This window comes from Psittacula echo (genome assembly GCF_963264785.1).
Source record: "Psittacula echo genome assembly, chromosome: 2".
In the NCBI taxonomy this organism is placed as follows: Eukaryota; Metazoa; Chordata; class Aves; order Psittaciformes; family Psittacidae; genus Psittacula; species Psittacula echo.
In genome coordinates, this window is record NC_137737.1 from 62274076 (window position 1) to 62297814 (window position 23739).

Below are 23739 nucleotides of genomic sequence, written 5' to 3' on the forward strand. Positions count from 1 at the left end.
GTCAAAAACACAGCGCTGCACCAGCTACTAAGAAGGAGAAAAAAGACGGCTACTGCTGAACACAGGACAGTATCCACCCCTTATTCTACACCATTCACATCATGCTCAGATCCTACATCTTTCAATATACCATAACTCTTGTCTCATATACATAATACATACATATATACATACACACACACAAAGAGAGAGAGATCATTCCTTGGTGCATGGACCAATCCCTATAAAGCTGCTGAGTTCATCTGGTCCATGATGTCGGGCTCCATCTCATGTAACAGCCTTTCAGAGCAGGAGAGAGAATGTGCAGTGTTGGACTGTTGCCTGCTGATGACACCGCGGAACTCATCTGGTTTCATCAAAAGTCCATTCTTGTTGAGATGATGGTCGGAGGGAAGTCAGGACCAGTCACTGGTGACCTGAAGACATACAGCTGGTGTGCTATAAAAGTGCTACATAGCAGACAACAGCATATAATTGAGTTCATTGGTTGTTTTCACCTAAAATCAAATCCCCTTAAGGTATACATCAGACTTCCCCCTCTTCTCCCATTACTCATCAAGAATACCCGGGTCCCTGAGCAAAAGCAATCCCACGAGTGGGTTTGCCTTTACCTGAAGCAGGAATAACCCAGACTGTCTTCCCCAGCAAATTCTTTATGTGCACCATAGGAACTTTGTCCCCTACAATATTTCTATATTTTTTTATATAGAAATATATAAATTTTATATATAGTTTCTACAATATGTATAAGTTCTGACTGGGCTGGGCCAGCCCTGTTGGCAGATCCTCTGGTGTTGACCAACCAGGTGGCTTTTGGTAAATGTGTATCCCAATGTTTGAAAGTCCCACCATCCATTGTTCTCCGTGTAGTTTTTAACAGCCCATTGTACAGTTCGATTTTCCCAGAGGCTGGTGCATGGTAGGGGATGTGATTTACCCACTCAATCCCATGCTCTTTGGCCCAAGTGTCTATAAGGCTGTTCCGGAAATGAGTCCCACTGTCTGACTCAATTCTCTCTGGGGTGCTGTGTCACTACAAAATCTGTTTCTCAAGGCCCAAGATAGTGTTCCAGGCAGTGGCATGGGGTACAGCGTATGTTTCCAGCCATCCGGTGGTTACTTCCACCATGGTAAGCCATGGCGCTTGCCCTGGCGGGTTGGTGGGAGTGTGATAGAATCAATCTGCCAGCCTCCCCATATTTATACTTCAGCCATCATCCTCCATACCAAAGAGGCTTTAACTGTTTAGCTTGTTTAATTGCAGCACATTTCACACTTGTGAATAACCTGGGCAATAGTACTCATTGTTAAGTCCACCCCTCAATCACGAGCCCACCTGTATGTTGCATCTCTGCCCTGATGGCCTGAAGTGTCATGGGCCCACCTGGCCAAAAATAATTAACCCTTATGTTGCCAATCTAAGTCCATCTGAGCCACTTCAATCTTAGCAGCTTCATCCACTTGTTGGTCATTCTGGTGTTCCTCAGTGGCCCAACTCTTGGGTACATGAGCATCTATATGGCGAACCTTCACCACCAGGTTCTGCACCTTGTCAGCGATATCTTGCCACAGTGCAGCAGCTCAGATGGATTTACCTCTGTGTTGCCAGTTGCTCTGCTTCCATTGCTGCAACCACCCACACGGGGCATCTGCCACCATCCATGAGTCAGTATGGAGATCAAGTACTGGCCACTTTTCTCGTTCAGCAATGTCCAGGGCCAGCTGGAATGCTTTCACCTCGGCAAACTGACTCGATTCACCCTCTCCTTCAGCAGTTTCTGCAACTTGTCATCAGGGACTCCATACGGCTGCCTTCCATCTCTGATGCTTTCCCACAATAAAACAGGACCAATCAGTAAACAAGGCATACTGCTTTTCACTTTCTGACAGTTTATTATATGGTGGGGCGTCTGGACCAGTCACAATGGGGTGCTTCTGCCACCTCCTCCCGGTCAGGCTGATTTCAGCCTCCAGTACAGTCAACTCTCGGGATTCTCCTGTCACTCCAGAAATATAAATGGGTTCCACCCCTTGACAGCTTGATGGCATTAGGGTACACTGTGCACCAGTATCTACTAGACCCTTATACTTCTGTGGAACTGACATCCCAGGCCATCTGATCCACACAGTCCAGTAAATCCAATTGTCCCCTACCTCCACCTTGCTGGAGGCAGGTCTAATAGCAGTCACAACACTGGTCACTTACATCTTGCGTAAAGGGATTAGTCTTCTTTATCACAGGCGCTGGAATAAAATCAGCTCTTCCACTCCATCTGGGAACCTGCTCACCAGAGACTGAAGCCTCAGCTTTCATGGGATGATCACCCTTGACCTTTGTTCTCCTTTTCAATTCAGGCACCCGTTCCTCCAGAGCTGAGGCAGGTTTTCCATCCCACTTCATCATGTCTTCTCCGTGGTCCTGCAGGTAAAACCATAGGGTGGCCTGTGGCGTGTATCTCCTATATCTTCCCTCTTGAGCAGTAGGAAGCCTTTTGTTAATAGCTGAGACATGGGTTGGTACACGTGGGGAGCTGGACAGATCAGATAGATTGTCTCTCAATTGTTTGAACTGGGACAGTTTTTCCACAGCTGAAATGATGAAATGGGTGAGATTGTCTTCGAACTGTCAGAGTTGATGAATCATTTCATCCGCTGTTGGTGGTACTATGTCATTCCAGGTTATTGCTGCCAATGCGTGGGCATAAGATGATGGTGCACTCCGTGTAAATTTCCACCACATGAGTCATGTACATTCGACTTCATCTGGATCTACGGATGCATTTTCAGCATCTGGCCTGTGACACATCATCTCTACAATGGCTGATTCCCTCAGAGACGCATGCCTTTAGCGTATGGCTAAATTATTTCACTTGGCTGAACGAATCATAACATCACCCCTGTATGGAAACCTTTCTTTCACAGCTGCCAAGAGCCTCCTCCAAAGGCTGAGGGACCATTTCTCTTTTGCAATTGCTTTGCCAATTCCCTCCTTCCCTAGCAAGTGATCCCAGCTGCTTAGCTTCCCTACCTTCTAGTTCACGACCCTCAGCCCCATTGTCCCAGCATCGGAGCAATCAGGTGATGATGTGCTCCCCTGGATGATGGGTAAAATCTTTTCGCATATTCCATCCTTTGGTTGAGGTCCGGAGTCGGGAAGTCACCTCTTCTTCTGACCTACATAATAATAACTCTTGTTCAGATGCTGTCCCATGTAGTAAGTGCATGGATTCTTCATCTTTCTTCACTGTACAGGTTGCTTTCTGTGCCTCTTGTTTTGCTTTTCCCCTTGCATACAGGGGCAACCGCTATTGGCACGAACTGGTCCTTTGGTTTAGCTGCAGTGATTATCACTGCAGTTGGACTCACTGCAGTATCTGTTGTTCGGGTTGGTGCAGTCACTGTGCTTGGGGGTTGAGTAGCACCAGCAGCTGTGCTGTCTGTTGCTGTCAGGGTTTGAGAAGCTGCTGCACTTGTCACTGGGGTTGGTGTAGTTGCTGTGCTTGGAGCTGGAGTAGCTGCATTGTCTGTTGTAGTGAGAGTTTGGGTACCTGCTGTAGTTCTCACTGGGGTTGGTGTACCTGCTGCACTTGGAGTAGCTGCACTGTCTGTTGTAGTCAGAGTTTGAGTAGCTGCTGTACCTGTCACCAGGGTTGGTGTAGTTGCTGTACTTGGAGTAGCTGCATTGTCTGTTGCTTTGCCATCAGATCCAGAGACATTTTTTTTCTCTTTGAAGGTGCTGGATAGTGTTGAACACGGCTTTATAGGCATATGCCAAGCCCCAGCACATTGCCCTCTCTGGTCCCTCTCTGGTATGACCAGGATGACAACATACCTCATTTAAGTGTTTTATTAGTTTTTCCGGATTTTGCACTTGTTCAGTAATGAAGCTCCAAAGCACTGGAGGAGCCCACTGACCTAGACAGTTGCTCATACTATCCCACGCACCCTGCCACTCATGACTGTCCAGCCTTGGGGAAAATCTCTTGGTCTTCCTATATTGTCATCTAACTCTAGACAAGACTCAAACCCGACTCTGCTTTACTTTTGAGATCAGACGAAATGGTTGTGGATAAAACACACTCTGTATGCGTGCCAACATGGTGATCCCCATCACAATCAGCAGGCAGGTCTCAAGGGTACCCAAAAGCCATTCAAAACCTTCAGAACTCTCAAATGATGCTGCAAATAGTCTGGTGGGGGAGCTGGGAGCGTAAGGGAATGTCTCCTACATAGGTTGACCATCCGAGGCAGGAAAAGAAGATGTGTAATTGCTAAACACTTCCATTATATACCTCCCCAAGTATAGAGGTAATGACCACGGTGGGAACGCAAGCCAGATCAGTTTCATGATCAATGAGTCTATTGTATTACAAGTCATTACCATAAAGTACAGTGAAACAAGAACCTTAGCCCAAGCCCCCCAGCCGATAAACACTAAACCAGCAAATACTGGCTGTAAGTAAGGTATGACACGCTGAAACTGTGAGATCAAGAGCAACAACTTTGAGAGCCAATAAATCAGCATTGTGACAAGTGACTATTAATCAAAAACAATGAATGCTTATCACAAATATGATTAGACACCCTCTGGTCAGATCTGTCATTATCTCAAGCCGTTTGAACCCCACGCTGGGCACCACAAAGAACTGCTGTGGTTTAAGCCCACCCGGCAACCCAGAACCATGCAGCAGCTCGCTGACACCCCCCCCTCCCCTCTGCTCCCAGAGGGATGGGGAGAAGAATCGAAAGTATGTAACTCCCATGGGTTGACATAAGAACAGTCCAGTTAACTAAGGTATAACACAAATCACTGCTGCTACCACCAATAATAATAATAAGGGAAATAACAAGGGAAGAGGATACAACAACTCACCACCTGCCAACCAATACCCAGCCCAACCCGAGCAGCAATCTACCCCTTTCGGGTAACTGCCCCCAGTTTCCATACTGGGCACGACGTGCTGTGGTATGGAATACCCCTTTGGCTAGTTTGGGTCAGGTGTCCTGTCTCTGCTTCCTCCCGGCTTCCTCTCCTCCCTGGCAGAGCATGAGACTCAAAAAGTCCTTGGTCAGAGTAAACATTACTGAGCAACAACTAAAAACATTGGTGTTATCAGCATTATTCCCAGGCTGAAACTCAAAAACACAGCACTGCACCAGCTACTAAGAAGGAGAAAAATGACTGCTACTGCTGAATGCAGGAAAACATACAATATTAAAACACGACCGCATCCAGTGGTAAGTTTCCATATGAAATTTATTCTGAAGTTTCAGAATCTGTTTCTAGAAGGCTAGAAATAGGACATAAACTGGCCACACGAGAGCTGAAAACAAATCTTAAATTTTTAAATTCCTATCATGGGCTTTTCAAGAATTTCTGAATTTAACAGGACAACCTTCCTGGAATTCTTTCATACAGACAATGCTGATTAGCCATTTGTGACAAGACTGGAGAGATGCCATCTTCAAACCAAATAGTGGGCCTGGCACCAAGCAAGAATCTTAATTTCACACAACATGCCATGAGATGCACAGACTATTTTCAGTCAGGAACATATGTTAACCTTGATGCCTTTTCATCATCCAAAACCTATTCTGCATAGTTCAAACTTTTCAACTTGCTTGCAAAAAAAGGAAATTCTGCTCAAGTATTCTGAGTAAGAAATATGTGGATTTTTTACTGCCTGACTAGGTAAATTGAAAACATGTATAGGTGTACAAGGAAAATGCTTTTATTTATAGAAACTCTCTTCTGTACTTCAAAGAGCAAATAATGCTGGAGTTTTACAGAGGAGTCCCTAGCAGGCATATAGGATGATGCACGCTAACAGACAGCTGACCACAAAGATCCCACAGTTTAGTCAAACACTGCAATACTCATGGAAATGAATGGATCAGTCTTTCACAATCATCAGCATATAACGAGAGGACATAGATGTGAATACCATACATGCAATGAGTTTAGTTTCAATAAATGTAACAGGTTTTACATTTTGCCCTGAGAAGTTCCATACAGAATACCCGTTGTCCTCAGTGGGACTCCATACAGCTCCTCCCAAACACTGAAAGAGATTATTTCCCATCTACCACTTACTAAACTTACAATCATGCTGAAATAGTAGTTTTTACATTATGCTGAGTTCCAGCTTGAAAAGGAATCTGAATTTTGACGGGAACATTGTGTTTTAACTAGTCATTACCACGGAATTAATGTACATAAGAGATACAGAAAAGCTGCAGAATTCAAAGAAATGTTCACTGCTAAATCTTTGCATACCTTTATAATTTTAGCTTCAGGTAAGACTAAAGTAAGACCTGAGAAAAAAACAGCTATAGAAAAAACACCTATGATTTAATAGTGGGATTATACTGTAGGTTAATATACCATACAAAAAGGTGAACAGGTGCTTCCATACAGTGACATGTATTGTGACTTCACAACTTCCAAATTTCACAAAGTGATAAGCTATGAGCTGATCAAACTACTCAGAACTCATAACTGCTCCAAAACTGTCATGAATATTCAGAATACAAATTTTGGGATTATTACAAATCTACCAAACCATTAACTTAATAGTTGGTAACAAGCTAAAAGCTTAGAAATCATGCTTCTATACAAAGAAATCCAAGCCTTAAGTATGTAGTTCTAAATCCTCTCTCCCCTGCCCTTATTCCAAACAGAAATGAAGAACTGAAAAATGTTCAAAAAGGGCAACAAGGGTAGTCAATGTAGCATCCATACTAGACATGACTAAATAAATCTGAACTCTAACGAGGAACACGACAGACATCTATGAAACAAGCACTTAGGAAGGGAGGATAGATACTGCTGTTTCTTACCAGAGAAGAAAGAAATTGTAAATAAAGCCAGCAAAATTAACACAACAGGCAATTGCTCTCCATAAAAACATGTAATTAACCCGTGCATCTTATTCCTATTTGAATGCTAAAAGATTACACAGGTTCAAGGGGGGACTGGGTAAGTTTGAAGAAGGACTTTGAAGAAGGACATTGCAGACTACTTAGAGAAACCAGCTCTGAATCTGGAAGTTCCCACATCATGAGCTGTAAAAGGATGGAGGAATCTTCTGAGGAGGCGTTACTATTTCCTTACTCTAGTCTTACTCTATTTCACAGTAGTCTGCTTCTGACTATTGTCAGGAAGAGGATACTAAGCTAGGAAAATTTTTTTTTCTGCCTTAGTTTATTCTTCAGTTAGTAGATTTTAAAGACAGTGAATTATGAAACTCTTCCATACTACAAGAAGAAATCAAAAGCTCTGCAGTGATTATGGACAGCTGACAACACAGCCAGGAAAAAGTCACTTGTTTAGTGTCTACCTGTTACAATTCTTTGTGAAATGCCTCCTTTTAGGTAATTCAAAATAGCAAAACGTCTAATGAGCTATATCTCTTTCCACTAATGTCATGCTTATCAGCAAAATGGTTTGGATGATCAGTTAGCTTCAGCTTATTTCATTATGATGCTTTCACATCTTTGCACCCTTATCTAACATTTCCACCTTTCTACAGTTTATTCAGTTTCCCAACTATCACACCTTGCATACCCAAACAGATGACGACTTAGCTTTATTTTTCATTTGTTGCAAGTTACTCAAATGAAAAGTAAGAAGTATATTTACAGGTTATGAGTTCAGCAGTTTCACATTATTTTTATCTCTACTTTTGGAGAGATGGTAGGGATAGATGGAGCAGAGAAGGGACAAAGACTCTGATTCCTGAACAACACCAGGTCTGTGGTAAGGAGAAACAGTTCTGCAATTTTTCTGATGCTACTACAGTTAACAGAACAACATGTTTTGGGGTAAATGAAATCCATCACTCACTCCAGTAGAAGAAATTTGACATACAAGGGCTTCTTTGTCCAGCTGACAAAGTTTCCACTTAAGGTCTGCTGGCTTGAATTTCATTGGGCAGCTGTATGTTTATTGGTCTTCAAATTCTGAATTAAATCCATTACTAGAATATGCAGTTCAGTATTGTATTCAAGCTTCCTATTCAGGCTCAGTTTTTGAAGTCAAGTGCACTATTGATCATACAGGTTTAAATTGTTGACAGCTCCTCTTCTAGGAAACTAGTCTGTAGCTCTTGCATGTGCAGAGGAAGGACAGATGAGCAGTGAAATAAAAATTTAATATATCCTACTCTCAGTCCTGAATTCATAATACAACTGATCAAGGATCATGACAAATTTCATGTAGCCACTTAAAAGGTTCCAAAGCTATAATTTATTAGATTTTTCTTTTCAGATCATGACAGAGGCCTTTGAGACTAAATTCTCAGATGAACTACTGTACCACTTTCATTTGACCTTTTCTAGCCCTATTCCCACCTGACAGGATGCAGCACAACAACCCCCACCAACAGAAGTAGGGAAACAGAAGAATACACATTAGTTTAGTTACATCACAGAAAGAGATTCCTTCCCCACCCGAATCCCACAGTTCTTGTTATGTTCCTTTTACTGGCACATATATTTTGGACAGGGTCAGATTAGGTTCTCAGATGTTAGCTCCCTAGTCTGGCTGTCTGCATGGCTGTCAGTGCCAGCACAAGGAAGGTGAGTCAAAAGGACTTGCAAAACATAGTGCCATTGCCTCCAGTGGCAACATAAAATTAAGCCAGATTGAAGTGAACACAGCCATTACTTCAAAATAGATAATTCTCTAACAGTAAATATGAAGTAAAAAATTGACTCAACATAAGAGGGGAGAGGAGTAAAAGAATTAACATTACTTAAGGATGAGACATGTTCCTTCCTTCATGCCCATACAAGGACGTGCACTCACTTTCATGGACTACATGTAACACACCAAAACCCATGGAGAACAACAGAAAATTACTTCCTGTGAGCTCGCAGATATGAATAGAGTACATCAGAGCTTTAGCTCCTCCTGACATGGTTATGCAGGTGCGCTGCAAAAAGTATCTTCTGTCATCTATAGGGTTTGCTGTGGATATATTTCTCACACAGAAATACTGAAAAGAAGTTGTTCCCTCATAAAAACTCCAGAGCAATGCTGCTAAATTTCTATTCTGTTTTATGGTCATGAACTTTTTGAAATTATCCAAGTTTGTCTTCTACACCATTAGTACTCTGTCTTCATAATGGGGGGAAGAAAAGAAAAGAAAAATCAATGTGCTATTACCCTGTCAACCTACCCTTGCAAGAATTCTTTGAACATCAATGCTTAAGTAGGAAAAATGTATGCATAAGCATCACTAAGCACACTTAATTTTTTTTACTTTAACATAAAATAGAAATTAGATTCAAAAACTGATTTAGTGTACAAAGCAAGAGCTCACAGAAGAAGCAGAAAGATAAGTCGCTAAACAAGTAGCCTAAACCAACATTTCACTACGCAGAAGGTACACTGTTAACAAAAGAAAAAAAAAAAATGCTAAAAATACCTACAGCATCATCCATGTGAACCAAATCTGAGGGCACTGCCCCCAGATGCATGCACATGCAAGTTCAGTTTAAAATGCCCTTCCTACTGAAACTGGAAAGGAGGGCAGTTTCTGTTGGCTAAAACAACACCTATGCAAACCTGAAAGCATAAAATCCATCAGGCTTATTTACACATATCAGGGATGCTTGAATCATACACCTCTTATTACATGGTACAAAAAGAACTCACTATAGGGAGCAACTGCGTAGTGATAATTTCCTAATTTCTCAATTACACATAACCAGAGCTGTTAAAAAGGCTCTGAGGAGTTCAATTTGTTTTAGAAAAGTATACACTTAGCCACTGGGACAGGAATAACATGAGTTTTACAGCTGTTAACAGAAGTTTCATTTGGACAATTGTTCAATACAAGGTTTAAACAAACATTGCTGCTTACAGCTTCAGAAGGTGTGGGCAAATGACATCTACTTTGTAGGCAACATGAACTATATAACTAGTGTAAATTGGTCTTTGAGAGCCAACAACTGCAGTATCTCATTCATCAGTGTATTTAGAATTGTGAACTCAAATTCCAATTACTGAACAAATTCTATTACCAATTTGAGTCACTTGGGTAAAAAAAACCCCAAAACAACCCTTCTCTACCTCTGTAGTATTTAATTCTATCAAATTATTTAAGAAACAAACTACCAAGAGGAATGAGTCTACTAACACCAAGTTTGGCTAAAATATAAACAAAACAATCACTGTCTCTGCTAATATAATGCTACAAATCTGTAAGAAAATGGAAAAAAAAAATTACTACCCCCTAGAACACCATACTTTAAAGGGTTAACTTCAGCAGGCCACTTTCTGAAAATAACAGAAAAATTACACAGAAATTACTACACTGTTATTATCATATTTTGTTTGAATATGTGAATAGTATTATAGCTGGAAAAAAAAAAAAAAGACCCGATACAACTTTGACACTAAGTATAGGTTTCACTAACACTGAAAAATGGAAGAGAGAAGTAGAACTGTATTTAGATACTTTACTTACCCGTGTGAAGGTACCCTCAAAACTGTGAATATCCAGCTGTGGCTTCTGAGCATAAACATAAGCATTGATTGAAAAGAGATCCTGTAAAACAAATAAATGTACTTACTATTATTTCAACTCAATCACGTATTTTGAATCACGTATTACCATCTTTACTGGTAAAGATTAAAGTTTATAACCCCCAACACCCCACCCCCTCCCCATTTAGTTAATGAACTTTTTACCCAATTAAAAACCATGCTGTTTTTTCAGTACATCTTGCTATGAAGAAACCAGATCCAAGATGATATTCTAAATGTGTTGATAGTTCAAACACTGAACTGTTTTCCACTTGCAACATGACTTAAAAATTTTACCTAGTTTAGTTTCTCTTCACAGTCCCATTTTAACTTATAATAGCATAATCTTTTTTATTCCCATATATTTGCTCTTTTAAAGTGTTTTTTGTTTGTTTTATTGGGGTTTTTTTTGCTTGTGTTGTTTTGGTTTAGTTTTTTTTTGCTTGTTTGTTTTTAATGAAACTGGAAACAAAGTATTTTTCCCCGAAAGGACAAAGCCAATTGAACACAAGAGGAAACAATGAAATGGATGCAAGTTCTCTTAAATGCTCAAGCACATCTGCAGTCAACCCATGAGAAGAACCCATCAGCTTCAAGAAAGCCTGGATACATTAACAGGATTACTCAAATGCTTAAAGTCAGGGATACACTAAACCAGTCTGATAAAATTGATTCTAATATATATGGTACTACTACTCATGACAGCAAACAACCCCTGAACACTCCCACCCTAAAACTAAGAAAATTAAGAGATACTTAGATACTACAGTAGTAGGCTACACACGTAAGATGGCATTATGGTATAAACAGGGTAAGAAAAAAAACAAATCTGATGATTTTCAGATCTTAAGAGCTGTCCCTACAGGCTCAGTGAAGATCACCTTGAAATTCTGAAACAATTATTTCATCAGGGAATTGTTCTGAAACATCCACCTCCAACAGAAAGAATGCCACTGACTAATCGTTAAAAACCTAATACAAAGAGCTTCCTGATCACAAAAGCGAACTTTCTGGTGCTTTTTAGACCAACAGCAGCTAAGAGATTTCAACAGCAGTAGACCTCTCATGCAAGGATCCAATTTCTACTCCGGGGAGGAGCAGATGTTTGATAGTAAATCCCAGTCAATCTAAGAATCATAATGTCTGATCAAATGCAAGAGTGTCTACCTTCTCAGTGTATGCAGCGCCTAACTATTTGGGTTATCTCCACCCTTTATTACTAGATGAATCCTGAAAAACGCTAATCGGACACCATCTCTGGGAGCAGATTACATGGCTACAATACGCGCTGTTCATGCTAGCTAGAATGTGCCATCTTCAAAAGCAGAATGAATTTTACAGCCTCTTTCATGGAAGTATAACCACACCTTGGCTCAAAAGTAGCTATTTTTAAAAGCATGCCATCATAATTTTGAATATAAGCACAAAAGTAACATTTTAATATTACAGAATTTGAACATTACAAAAATAAAGTACAACCGTCCACCTGTGTTACTATCTTAAAATCTGACACATTTGTATCCTCTTGTTCCTCTGATACAATTTAACTGCAAGATTTCTGAATATCATGTGTTTCACTTTCCTGGATCAAAATGAATTTTTTTTTAATCTATTGCATATCTATCAGACATGTTTGACTTTAAAGAAGTGTAGCTCTTTAAAGAACGAATTTGTATTTCTATGCATTCTGCACACATCTCTCACTTCATACCTTGCAAAAACCACACAAGGCTTTATTTGACATGCTTTTTTAAAAAAGAACCAAATCTGAATATTAACTCTCACAAATTATATTTATCTTAAACCGTTAGCCATTTACTGAAGTCTTTCACACAAAGTTCATTCATTGCATCCTTGTTCTTCCAACCTACTTTCATCAGGTTCACGAGAAATAATTCATATGAAACTAATACACATGTGGTGTCCTATGTCTTCATCATTCACTTCTTTCCAATCTGTTATCACCTACAATTTAGCTAATCCATGCTATTGTGTGCTTTATTATGCAAAGAAAAATAAAGAGTCTCTCAGTTGTGGATAGCACAGTGGAAAACTAATACCACACACATACTTATATACACAATAAAAACTGCTAGTGAAATGCGTCAACCACGAACTTCTCTCTCTTGACAAAATGCCTTAGTGGGAAACAATATTAGAATAAAAGGAAGAAGAAATATCCCCGTTTTTAAGTATATTGGCATTTATGCAGTAACACATTTTCCTGGTTTCTCACCTTCATGTTTTCTTTTACTGTGTTGTTCTCCTTTGTTACATTTTAAATGTAAATATTTCTACCACATTCCTTTGGTGTTGTCTTTTTATGTTTCACTTCTCCTTTTGTATTTCTGATTTAACACCTAAACTTTTATGTTTTCCTTTTCTTTTTATCTGAATTTTAACACTAAAACTAACTCCCCTTCCTGAAAAACTGAAATCTGCACATTTCCTACACATCTGTGCCATTAGCCTGAATGCCACAAACTAGAACTGGCTGAGTATTCTAGAAATCCCACAAACAAAAAAAAAAAAAAACCTAGCACAAAAAATCCAACAGCAACAAAAAAAAAAAAAAAACCCACCAAAAACCCCACAACACAAAAAAATCCCAAAAACCCAACACCAAAAGAAAACCCAAATAAAAACCCTTAAGAAAAGCCTATGCGTTGAGAAAAAATTGGGAGATGGCAATTCATTGGCATGTCATAAGTGTGTATTAGAAAAACATACTAGCATATTACATGTGCTCAGTAGCTTTCTGAAGTGTTTTTTCATTATTACAGTGAAGAAAAAAAACCCAAAAAGATAGACTTCAGACTTCTTCTGTAGCACAACACACTATACTCCAAATGGACATCATTCTTTGGCCAAAAAAATACAGTAGCTGAAGATTTATAATACAAAGGGAGGAAAAAGAAATAAAAAGGATAATACAGTTATAGAAGACAGATAACATATTAACTGAATTAAACAATAAAGGCAGCAAAGATGTTCCTTCACCTACTGCTGCTTTCCCAGAAGCTGTGAATTTCTTATCTCAATGTCTTGAAGGAACTTGCAATGGTGAATTTTTTGAGGTGACATAAGACTTTTGCACAACACTACATGTAAATATAACTTCTACTCGCTGAGCCAGAAAGATTTATCTGGTTTGGTTACGTATTTGTTTTCCTTTATATAAAAGCAGGGAGAAGAGAAATTACTTGAACAAAGGATTTAATTTAAAAAACGAACAAACAAACAAACAAAAAATAAACCGAACCAAAACAAAAAGAAAACCCACAACCACTTATTATTAATGATTTAACTAACGAGGGACTTGATCCAAGGCCAGGCTGGATGGGGCTTTCAACAACCTGGTGTAGTGGAAAGTGTCTCTGTCCATGGCAGGGGGTTGGAACTGGATAAGCTTTAAGGTCCCTTCCAACCCAAACCAGTCTGTGATTCTATGATGATTATGAAATCCAGCTTCAGTAAAGAATTACTTTCATACTGTCAGCACTGAACTGCTGGTTCACTGAACCCAAATAGTTCTACTGATATAGTCAATGGAAACAGTATTCTGCATCTAATATTACACTGCCTTTAGGCAAATGACCTCAGTTATTTTCTTACTCAACTAAAAACTAATGACAACAACCAAACAAAAACAACAAACAGAAAACCAACAAAAAACCCAACCCTAACCCAAAACGCAGCTGGTAGGGGGATCTGTAATAGTTCTAGATTAAAGAAACTATACAAAGGACTTGAAACTCAAGTAATAGAAATTATTTAATACAACAATAGATTTTTTTTTAAAAAAAAACGGACATGCATTTAATGATCTCATTTGAAAATAATTACTCAGAAGAATACATTTAATCTTTCCACACAAAGTCAGGAAATGGCTTGATGATAGTACAATAATGAAAATGTTGTCTTCTGCATTTCATGATTTAAAAATCACTGTAAAGTTATTGATAACAGAAAAATCTCCTCTGTTAGGTCAAGGGCAACATTTATTCACCTTACTTAAAGATCATTAAAATACATTCTTAATCATAACATGTAGTTCATTACAAATAAAATTGCCTTCGGTTCAATAAAACTAATTAAATGTAAATGGTATTGTTTACTGCTGTATGGATCTTCTGATATAAATCAGCAAGTCACCATTTATTGAAAATTACAGTGACCTCATTGCTGTTAATAAATTTAGTTGATCACACACAAGCTAGAAAAGAATGCCTGAGAGCACACGTTTGGCCAGAAGGACTGCCCCACGTATAAGTATTAAACTGCAAGAAACCTAATCCAGGTGTTACAATATTTGCTGCTCAGCTGACATTAAATCACTTGTTGAAATTTTAATTCTTTGATCACATTAAGTGCTTCTGAAAGACAACAAAATCTGTACTGATCATCTTGGTGGTGTCACCTGTTCTTTAAGAAAAGCTCTGAAGGTCTGCAGGTTTGTTTCTTCTGGGTGTCACAGTGGATAGGGTTACAGGGCTGCTCTGTTGACACAACTGACAGCTCATGCCAATACTCTCTGACTTAAGATCAGATAGCTAAAAAAATCTTAACGAATTATGTTTATGGAGAGCATATTCTGTCAAACAATTTTTTTATAACCTATTTTATAATCAACTTGCACATGTTCTCTTAAATCATTACAAATATATTTTAATATGCAAGTATGAATTGTAAGCCTTGGCTTTGAAAACACACTGCAAGCACATGGAGAAGACACTGCCACAGGTGTTGCTTTATGTGTGGTGAATCCCTGAAAGACATGAAAAGTACCACAGTTTACACACCACATTCCCGTGTCTGAACAGGGTCTCCCTGTGAATGGACCCCTGCAGCCAACTGCTGGTTTATCATAAACACATATATGGCTAAACTTGGAAACCTAACATATTTTCGTAGCCACCCATACAAATATGAGACTTCAATCCAGTTTAATGGCAGTACTGAATTAAAACACAAGCTTTGTGTCTTGGAAACAGACAAGACCAAAAGAACTTCGAGTTCTCCACATAATTCATAGAAACACAGAATGTATTAGGTTGTAAGGGACCTTAACAATCACCTAGTTCCAAACCCCTGCCATGGGCAGGGACACTTTTCACTAGACCAGGTTGCTCAAAGCCCTGTCCAACCTGGCCTTGAACACTGCCAGAAATGGGGCAGCCACAGCTTCTCCCAGCAGCCTGTGTCAGGGCCTCACCACCCTCACAGTGCTATCTAATCTAAATCTCCCTTCTGTCAGGGTAATGCCATTCCCCCTTGTCCTATCCCTACCTGCCCTTGTCAAAAGTCCTCTCCAGCTTTCTTGTCAGTCCCCTTTAGGCACTGGAAACTGCTCTAAAGTTTCCTCAGAGCCTTCTCTTCTCCAGGCAGAACAAGCCCAGCTCATTCAGCCTGTCTCCATAGAAGAGGTGCTCCAGCCCTCAGAGCATCTTCCTGGCCTCCTCCTGACTTGCTCTAACAGCTCCACATCCCTCTTAATGTTGGGAGCCCCAGAGCTTGATGCAACATTGCAGGTGGGGTCTCACAGGAGCGGAGTAAATATATCCTACCCTACCCATTTTCTTTCCCGTGTCTTCAATTAATCCCCAGTCAGCTTTGTCAATGAGTAACTGCAACCAGCGACGCCGCTCCTCGCGCGGCCGGGACTCGCTCTCAGCCGCCGGAGACGGCGGTGTCCCCACGTGCCGCCGTCCCGACGCTGTGCCGGCAGCCACCCAGCAGGTGGCGCCGCCGAGATGCGACGCTGCGCGGCAAGGCCGCTCCCCCATGCACGGCCCGCCCTCGTTGCGCTGTGCCGTCCGATAGCATCACACAGAACGGTCAGAAACCGGCCTCTATCCGCTATGAATGATGTGCTACTGTCTGCGAGGGTGAACTTTCCGAAATTTCTTAAAGCAAACCAGCTTTTTCATTTAAAAAAGCTGAAGCAAAACATTTAGAAAGACGTTCACTGAAGTGCCTTACTTTCGCCACGTCAGATGCGATGAACTGCCCACCGTCTGCAGCACATAATGTGAACACAGAGAAGGATCCCAGCCCAGCAGCTTTGTTTAGCAGGAAGAAGGATAGCTGTCTGATTCGCCTAACGTTTTATTGGGAAAAGAAAACCCAAGCTGATCCCAGACAGCAGCACAAAGCTCAGTCCTTTGCTAGACAGCTTGAAAGCCCACAAAGTTTTTGCTAAACTAATTAAAATTATTTAGTAATTAAAATTACTTTTGTGATAGGCTTAAAAAAGCCTATCAAAAAGCTCATGCCCCTATTACACATGATATGGGTTAGCAAGATAGTCACTGTAAAAGAGTGGTTCTTCAAGTTAGGAACAGAAAAAAGCATATGGATGTTTTACACAGCAACAGACCACACATTTTCAAGTTAATACCTGGACAGCAGCTTGCCTGATTTTGCAGTTTTATTAAGCAACAGAGGATACTGTAGAAGCCTAGGGTTAGAAAAAGTCTACCTGAAATGGATTTCTCAAGTGATCCTTATGTTTAACCAACTTGCTCCAAATTTTTTTTCTACTGAGTATACAAGAGAGCTTGAATACTATCTGCTGAAGAAACTTCAACTACATATTTTAAGCATCCCTTTTTACATAAATTGAATGTAAAGTTTCAAAGGGTGCCAAACATTGTCCTTAAATATTTAAAGTGTGTATCCTATTTTTAATTTTTTCCGACACCATTCTTTTCACTGAAATTATAAAAAAAAAAAAAAAAAAAATCATTCTGCTCATTGCATTTTAACTTTTAAGAAAATGAGTATGCGTAGGGCCTACAGAGACAGCTTATTACTCTACTATTAAGTGCAAAAATTAGGCTTACAATAAAATAATTCCATAATGCTATCTTTTGTTAGTTTAAATTTCACTGCTTGCTTACACATAGTAATCTTCTGAAGCTGTCCATCAGCAGTTTCTTTAGATGATACTCTTGCATATTATTGCCATCCCAGTAAAGGTCAGTGTGTCTTTGCAGAAAGTAAAGAAATACACTGTGCTTTCCGCAGGAATAGAAACAGCCTCTGGGATATTATCTTCTGTGAACGATGTGGGATACCTTAAAAAGTGTCTACATTTGGGCACATTAAGCTACTATTTCCTCAAAATATTCCACAGACAGATGGGGCACAGGAGTGAAGCAGACGTGACATGAGCACTGCAAACATTACAAGACCAGCTGGGAAGCAGCCATTTAAAATGATCTCATTAAAGAACCACCCAGTGTCAATGGTTTGACCAAACCAGACAGTATGGAAATTGGGAGATAGATCAGTTAAGTTAGCAGAAAGTATTATACCCAGAATCAGTTACTCAGGATGACATGTCAACTTAGTGCAGACAAAGTCTTAGCTAGCACGGTTAACAACTAGTAACTGTGTGAGGCAAGAAAGGGCAAAGGCACATCAGCTACTTGGGGGCTTCCCTTTGCGGCTGGCAGGCAGGCAAATTTTAAGTGCATATAGCTCCTTGACCAACTGCACCTGATGATGCAACTCAGGTTATTACCTATAGCTCATGAAGAGGTAGAACATAAAAATACTGCAAGAAGCACAGATCAATTAGAGATAATTAACAGCAGGAAGTGGAAACAGCTATGGAAGAAATTGTTACTATATTGTACAGCGGACTCTTGCGCACTGTTTCCAAGATGCATGTATTGGTGATACCATGCCTTTTCCTCCCCAACACACCCAAAACAACTGACACCTGAAGCAAACCTTGAGTTCTGCAGAAAGTTGAGGCTGCATGTTCTGCTACTCAAATGCAGACTGCCCAGCTTCAACCACCTCTGATTTATTTTCCACTGTAAACAACTATATACACTTCTTTCAAATCAAATGCACAGGTCTAACTGTAATTTTGTACTATATCTCTAGATGCTTATCAATTTATCAAGTCTAAACAAAAAATAAATCAGTTATCAATAAAGAACATAATATAAAAGTTACAGTACAACAATTCCCTGCTCTAGCAGGTCTGTTTTTTCCTAGCAAGCAGGCAAAATTTCAGACATAGATTTGGAATTTTTAAAAAAAGGAAAAGACAATGTAAAATTTTTTTTCTTTTCCAAAGGAAAGTGTAGAGAAACATTTGCTGTTGTTTACTCCAGATTTCAGGCTCTGAATACTGAAATTATAACCAGCAAACAGAACTCAAAGAGGCAGTGCTTTGCACAAACAGCTGTACTTCCCAAGTGCAGTCAGTGATGCTTTCAGAACAAGTGAAATAACAAATAAAAGCTAAGTTGGACATGGTTGTAACTCTAAAAAGCACTATTTAATTAAAAAAAAAAAAAAAAAAAAGAAAAAGAACCCCCAAAACCCCAAAAATGCCCCCAAAAAACCAACAAAAAAAGCCCAAAACAAAACAAAACCAAAAAACAAACCCAACAAAAAATGAACAAAAAACCACCCCAACACACACACAAAAAAAACAAACCAAAAACATCAAAGCAAGATAGAAAATTGACTGAATCTCAATCAAATGGATGCATCTGTCTGAAATATGGACAAGATTTTTTTTTTTTTCCCATGAGAAACCACAGAGGCCAATGATTAAATGCGAAAAACCTACAGAAGAAGCAGTACTACGAATACTAGATTCAACTGCAAGTTACAGAACACTTGTTGAAGTGTGTTCTTGCACTAGAACTCCCACCTTGGAGCCTGACTTGGCATCTCTATGGGCATGACCAAACTTCAGTTCCATCCCTTATTCCCAATCCTCTGAATTCAAACTGAGCTATTCTTTCCTCCTCCTGTCACACGTAAAGCCAGTAGCCAAAGCACTAAGAACACAGGAACCAGATCTCTCCCTTTTGCTAATTTTACTATGATGGCAACTCAGTAATTTTGGAATAACAACTGCTGAAGTCCTGCTAAGATCTGGCAGATAACCACTTATTTTTTCTACTGAGATGGTATATTAACAGTCCACTCAAACTAAGTTTGCCTTGAATAAAACACTTAGAATGGTTCAGGGTTGGAAGGGACCTTAAGATCACCTAATTCCAATTGCCTGCCACAAGCAGGGACACCTTCCACTAGACCAGGTTGCTCAAAGCTCTGTCCAACCTGGTCTTCAGCACTTCCAGGGACAGGGCAACCTGTTCCAGTGTCTCACCACTCTCACAGTACAGAATTTCTCATATGTAACCTATATCTCCCCTGTTTAAGTTTGAACCCATTACCCCTTTTCTTAGTACTAGAGTCCCTGATGAAGAGTCCCTCTCTGGTATACTTGTAGACTCCCTACAGATACTGGAAAGCTGCTATGACAACTCCACGCAGCTTTCTATTCTCCAGGCTGAACAGAGGATGTACCTAGAGGGCTTAGTGTCAAAACACCAGGAATTCTGTACAATTTCCACCAGCCTGTAATGTGAGTGTGTTTTCAGAAGTCTCTTAATACTAAGCCCACTCTCCTACAAAATAGCAAGCTTCCCCAATACAAGGGACACAATTCAGCTTCTCCTTGAGACATTTATGCAATTCTACATACATTTTTATAGATATACGTCTATTTTGAATGTATACATACATATACACACACACATATGTCCTTTCTCACGATTTTAAGAGTTACCTGTGACATAACACATACACACGCACAAAAAACGCACACATTCAGGCAACTGTCAGAGAGCTCTCCTTGCAAGAACTTGCATGTTGCACTTAGTCAGACTAAAAAGCATCTTGACAACAAAAAACACTTTACCTTCCAAGAGCAGACTTCTGTCTCACAAGCCTCCAAGCCAGTGATTAAATCAATGGTTCCTGAGGCACAAATGACTTGCCCTTGCAGTATAACACTTGGTTAAAAACACTACAACTGTGATATGCCTCTGCAGAGTATGGTTCTCAGTGGGGATCACAATGAGAACCACTAAATTCAAAGATAAAAATCCAATTCTGTCTCAATTTCTTTTCAATTTAAAAACTAGAATATTTACATAACCAACTTCTCATTCAGCAGAATATCTATTTGTTGCAAAAGCTAGGACTGTGGTGACAGGTATTTCTCAATACTTAAAGTAACAATTTTTATGTATGCATACATGGAAGATCACTTAAAAGCAAACAGATAAAAATGCTTACCCCCAAAGCTGGCAATCTTTGTGTGCAGCTGACAGCAACCTTCAGTTTCCAGTCTGTTTCTCCATCGAGCTGGTCAGTTCGAATGAAACATGAACCTTGAAGTTATAAAGAGACACACTATTTTTTTAATCTCAAAAATTCAGTTTGGGTTAAAAAAAATAGAAGAGTGAAAATAAAGAAATTTATAACCATTTTTAAATAAACATGATAAATATAAAAGGATTCAGATTTTGCAATGTCTGTGTGCTTTCTTCCAGGAATACTCCAGATATCACATAATAGCAAATTTTTTCTGATAAAATTAACAATATGCCTGTTAGGAATAGGAGGGAGTGACAGTTTTCAGGTTTCTTAATAGTTTTTAAACAGGTTTCCAAATGCTATGAGCAAGAGAAATAACTTCACTGGCTGAAGTTGAAACAGGTTTCATTTTTTTTTTGTTTCAGAATTGTGTCACTTGTACAATTCCAACACAATAGAGTAATGAACTGATGCCTGTGATTCTTGTCTCTTTGCTGCTATGACATCACAAACTTCCACTGCTCATAGTCTTCTGGCTTCTCTGAAACATTTTTGTTAATAAATCCTTAACAAGGATACATGCAAAACCATGCGGGTCCCAATGTATTATACTTTAAAGAAATAACTGTCAAGGATCCAAGGCTAAAAATGTCTGTCAACACATGCACTGTACTTAAGGGAAGTTCACGATAGACTGATACATATTGAAGAGAATCAATATCATTTACAGACAGAAGATGAATATTCAAGAAACAAGAAACTGAAACCAGTGCAGAGCCTACTCTCACCCCAGTAGCTAGCCTGACGGGTATCAGGACTAAAGTCATACATAGGTTACTAATGTCAGATTCAGAAAAGACTGCACACTAACATTGCAAATATGTTAAAACTCTGCAATTAGCTACAACTTCCATCTAGTTTGAAGCCTTTTAAAAAGGTGGTAAAATTTTAGCAATACTCTTCACAATTGCTATGAAGTAATCATTACAAGTTCCATTATGCTACAGCCTAGCAACTGATATGCTATTGTAACTGTGTGCTATGGGTGTGAAATAAAAATAGATTTTTTTCTAGTTATTTGTAAATTTTAAACAATGCATATTGACATACTTGCATATATACCCATAATTCCTTCCATAGTTCAACTAAGCCAATAAAAACGAACAAAGTATTTTCATCACCAGAAGTAATATGGCAGCAATTAAACTGAAGGAAACACTGCCAAGGGAGTTTATCCAGGTTTGAGCCCTCTTACTCAGACAAAAAGACCATGTGCTAGAAGCTTTGAATCTAAAAGGCAATACATCAAGACAGTGTACCTATCAATGAACACAAAATTAAGAGAGAGATTCTTTTATAGGACACATGGACCCTGACGTAAGTAAAATCTAACAGAACCTAATGTTTTATTCATCAAGGCCTGTAAATTAAGCAGTTCAACGAGCTAACGGTCTGAAAGGATATGCCTGAGAAAGAAGTCACCTGAACTTGTATCTGACTAGAAGGCAGCATTTTTACACAACAGCCTTGAAAGAAGCTTACCAGCCTTCATGTAACAGCTGTATTTATATTAAGTACATAGTAAGTAAAATAAAAAAATAAAAATAAAAATAAAAAATAAATTCAAAACAAAACAAAACAAAACCAAACCAAAAACTTTTTGGAACGCATGATCACAAATAAATTTCACCCAAACCTCAGAGCTGCAAGCTGTAAAGCTGTATCTAAAGTCCTTGAGAAGCTGATTTTAAATTCTTGACAGGATTCTTTATGGATTTTCTTTTAAAAAAGAAATACTATAAAGCAGTTTTTGAGGAGCCCAGCAACATACACTGCCTAATAATTAAGGGTGAGATACCTAGGAACACCTAGAAATACCACAGTTCCGATGCACTTTCTATCCATGGCATAAATGAGCCTACTTTCCATCATACTTTTCCTGTACAAGACGTTTCACGGTTCTCTTTACCCTTCCTGTCAATGGTTGCTCTCTTCCATCAATTTCATTTAGAATTATACTATAGATCAATGCAGTTCAAGACGAGTGTAGCTCCTGTGAATGGTTGACTGCACATATATTCATTTAATAGAGCTCACACTATGACATGTATTGGCCAGCTGCATTTCCTCTCCACTTCAGCAGTTAATTTCATCAATAACTTATCTCATAGCCTGTTTCCCTTTTATCCAGAAAAAGGGACTGCCTTCTGCCAAGTCAGCTTTCAATAGTGATCACAACAGCAAAACTGAAACAATACAATCCTCTCCCTCAAATACTGCAGCACATTTGACTAAGTAATTTTAATTATTCTATGAGGTCCTGATTTTAAACCCAGCTTAAGTAAGCTATAAACATGGGAGATTAAACATGTAATTACAAAGCATGTATGAAAACAACTCTCCACTCTCACCAAGACCTTGGACCTGTAAAAAACTAAACATTCCCCATTGTATATTGCATGGAAGTTAGACATATTTTCTTTACTTTTGGAAGGTATTTGAGTTAGCAGTACATAAAACTTCTAATAATCACATCCTCTGAATAAACAGCTACTTGTTTCATTTTTAAATGCTTGGAAGCATTGTCCTCTTCCCCCCATCACAAAACAAAACAAAAAATATTAAAAAATGGAATTATGTACTTCAATCAAATGCTTTAGGTAAATGTTAAAAGTCATTTACATTTCTAACCTGAATATAAAATGTCGGGAAAAAACACATCTATACAGATGTCAGGAATTGCTTTTCCCTCTGAATTCAGTGATAACTCTTGAATCTGACAATTATTTTACAGCACAGATTTTTTTTTTTTCAAGTTCTCTACTGCTTAAAGGAAAAGTCATTAAGTATCTTAGCTATTTACAAAAGCATAGCTGTATATATAAATATACAAAAAAGAGTAATTCATAAGGCTACATATAAAAGGAGAATGAATATCAAACCTTTTACTTTGTACAGTGATGGCACTCAGATGCTTATTTCCTATAATACACAGTCATTCAAGATCAGTGGACAAACCTGAACATTGTGAAACTCTCGGATTTATTTCTGTCTTTCTAGTGGAA

The 23739-nt window shown here is 39.0% G+C and overlaps 1 protein-coding gene across 5 annotated transcripts in view; it reads right to left on the minus strand.

The window, feature by feature from the left end:
- ATP9B (ATPase phospholipid transporting 9B (putative)) overlaps nucleotides 1–23739 on the minus strand; it is a 165419-nt gene that overhangs the window by 78898 nt on the left and 62782 nt on the right. For all 5 annotated transcript variants that reach the window (XM_080610367.1, XM_080610365.1, XM_080610364.1 and 2 more), the window contains exons 8-9: nucleotides 20654–20748; nucleotides 10476–10556 (exon numbers count right to left, since the gene is read on the minus strand). In XM_080610367.1, coding sequence (XP_080466493.1) covers nucleotides 10476–10556; nucleotides 20654–20748 — 176 coding nt within the window. The remainder of the gene's footprint in view (nucleotides 1–10475; nucleotides 10557–20653; nucleotides 20749–23739) is intronic.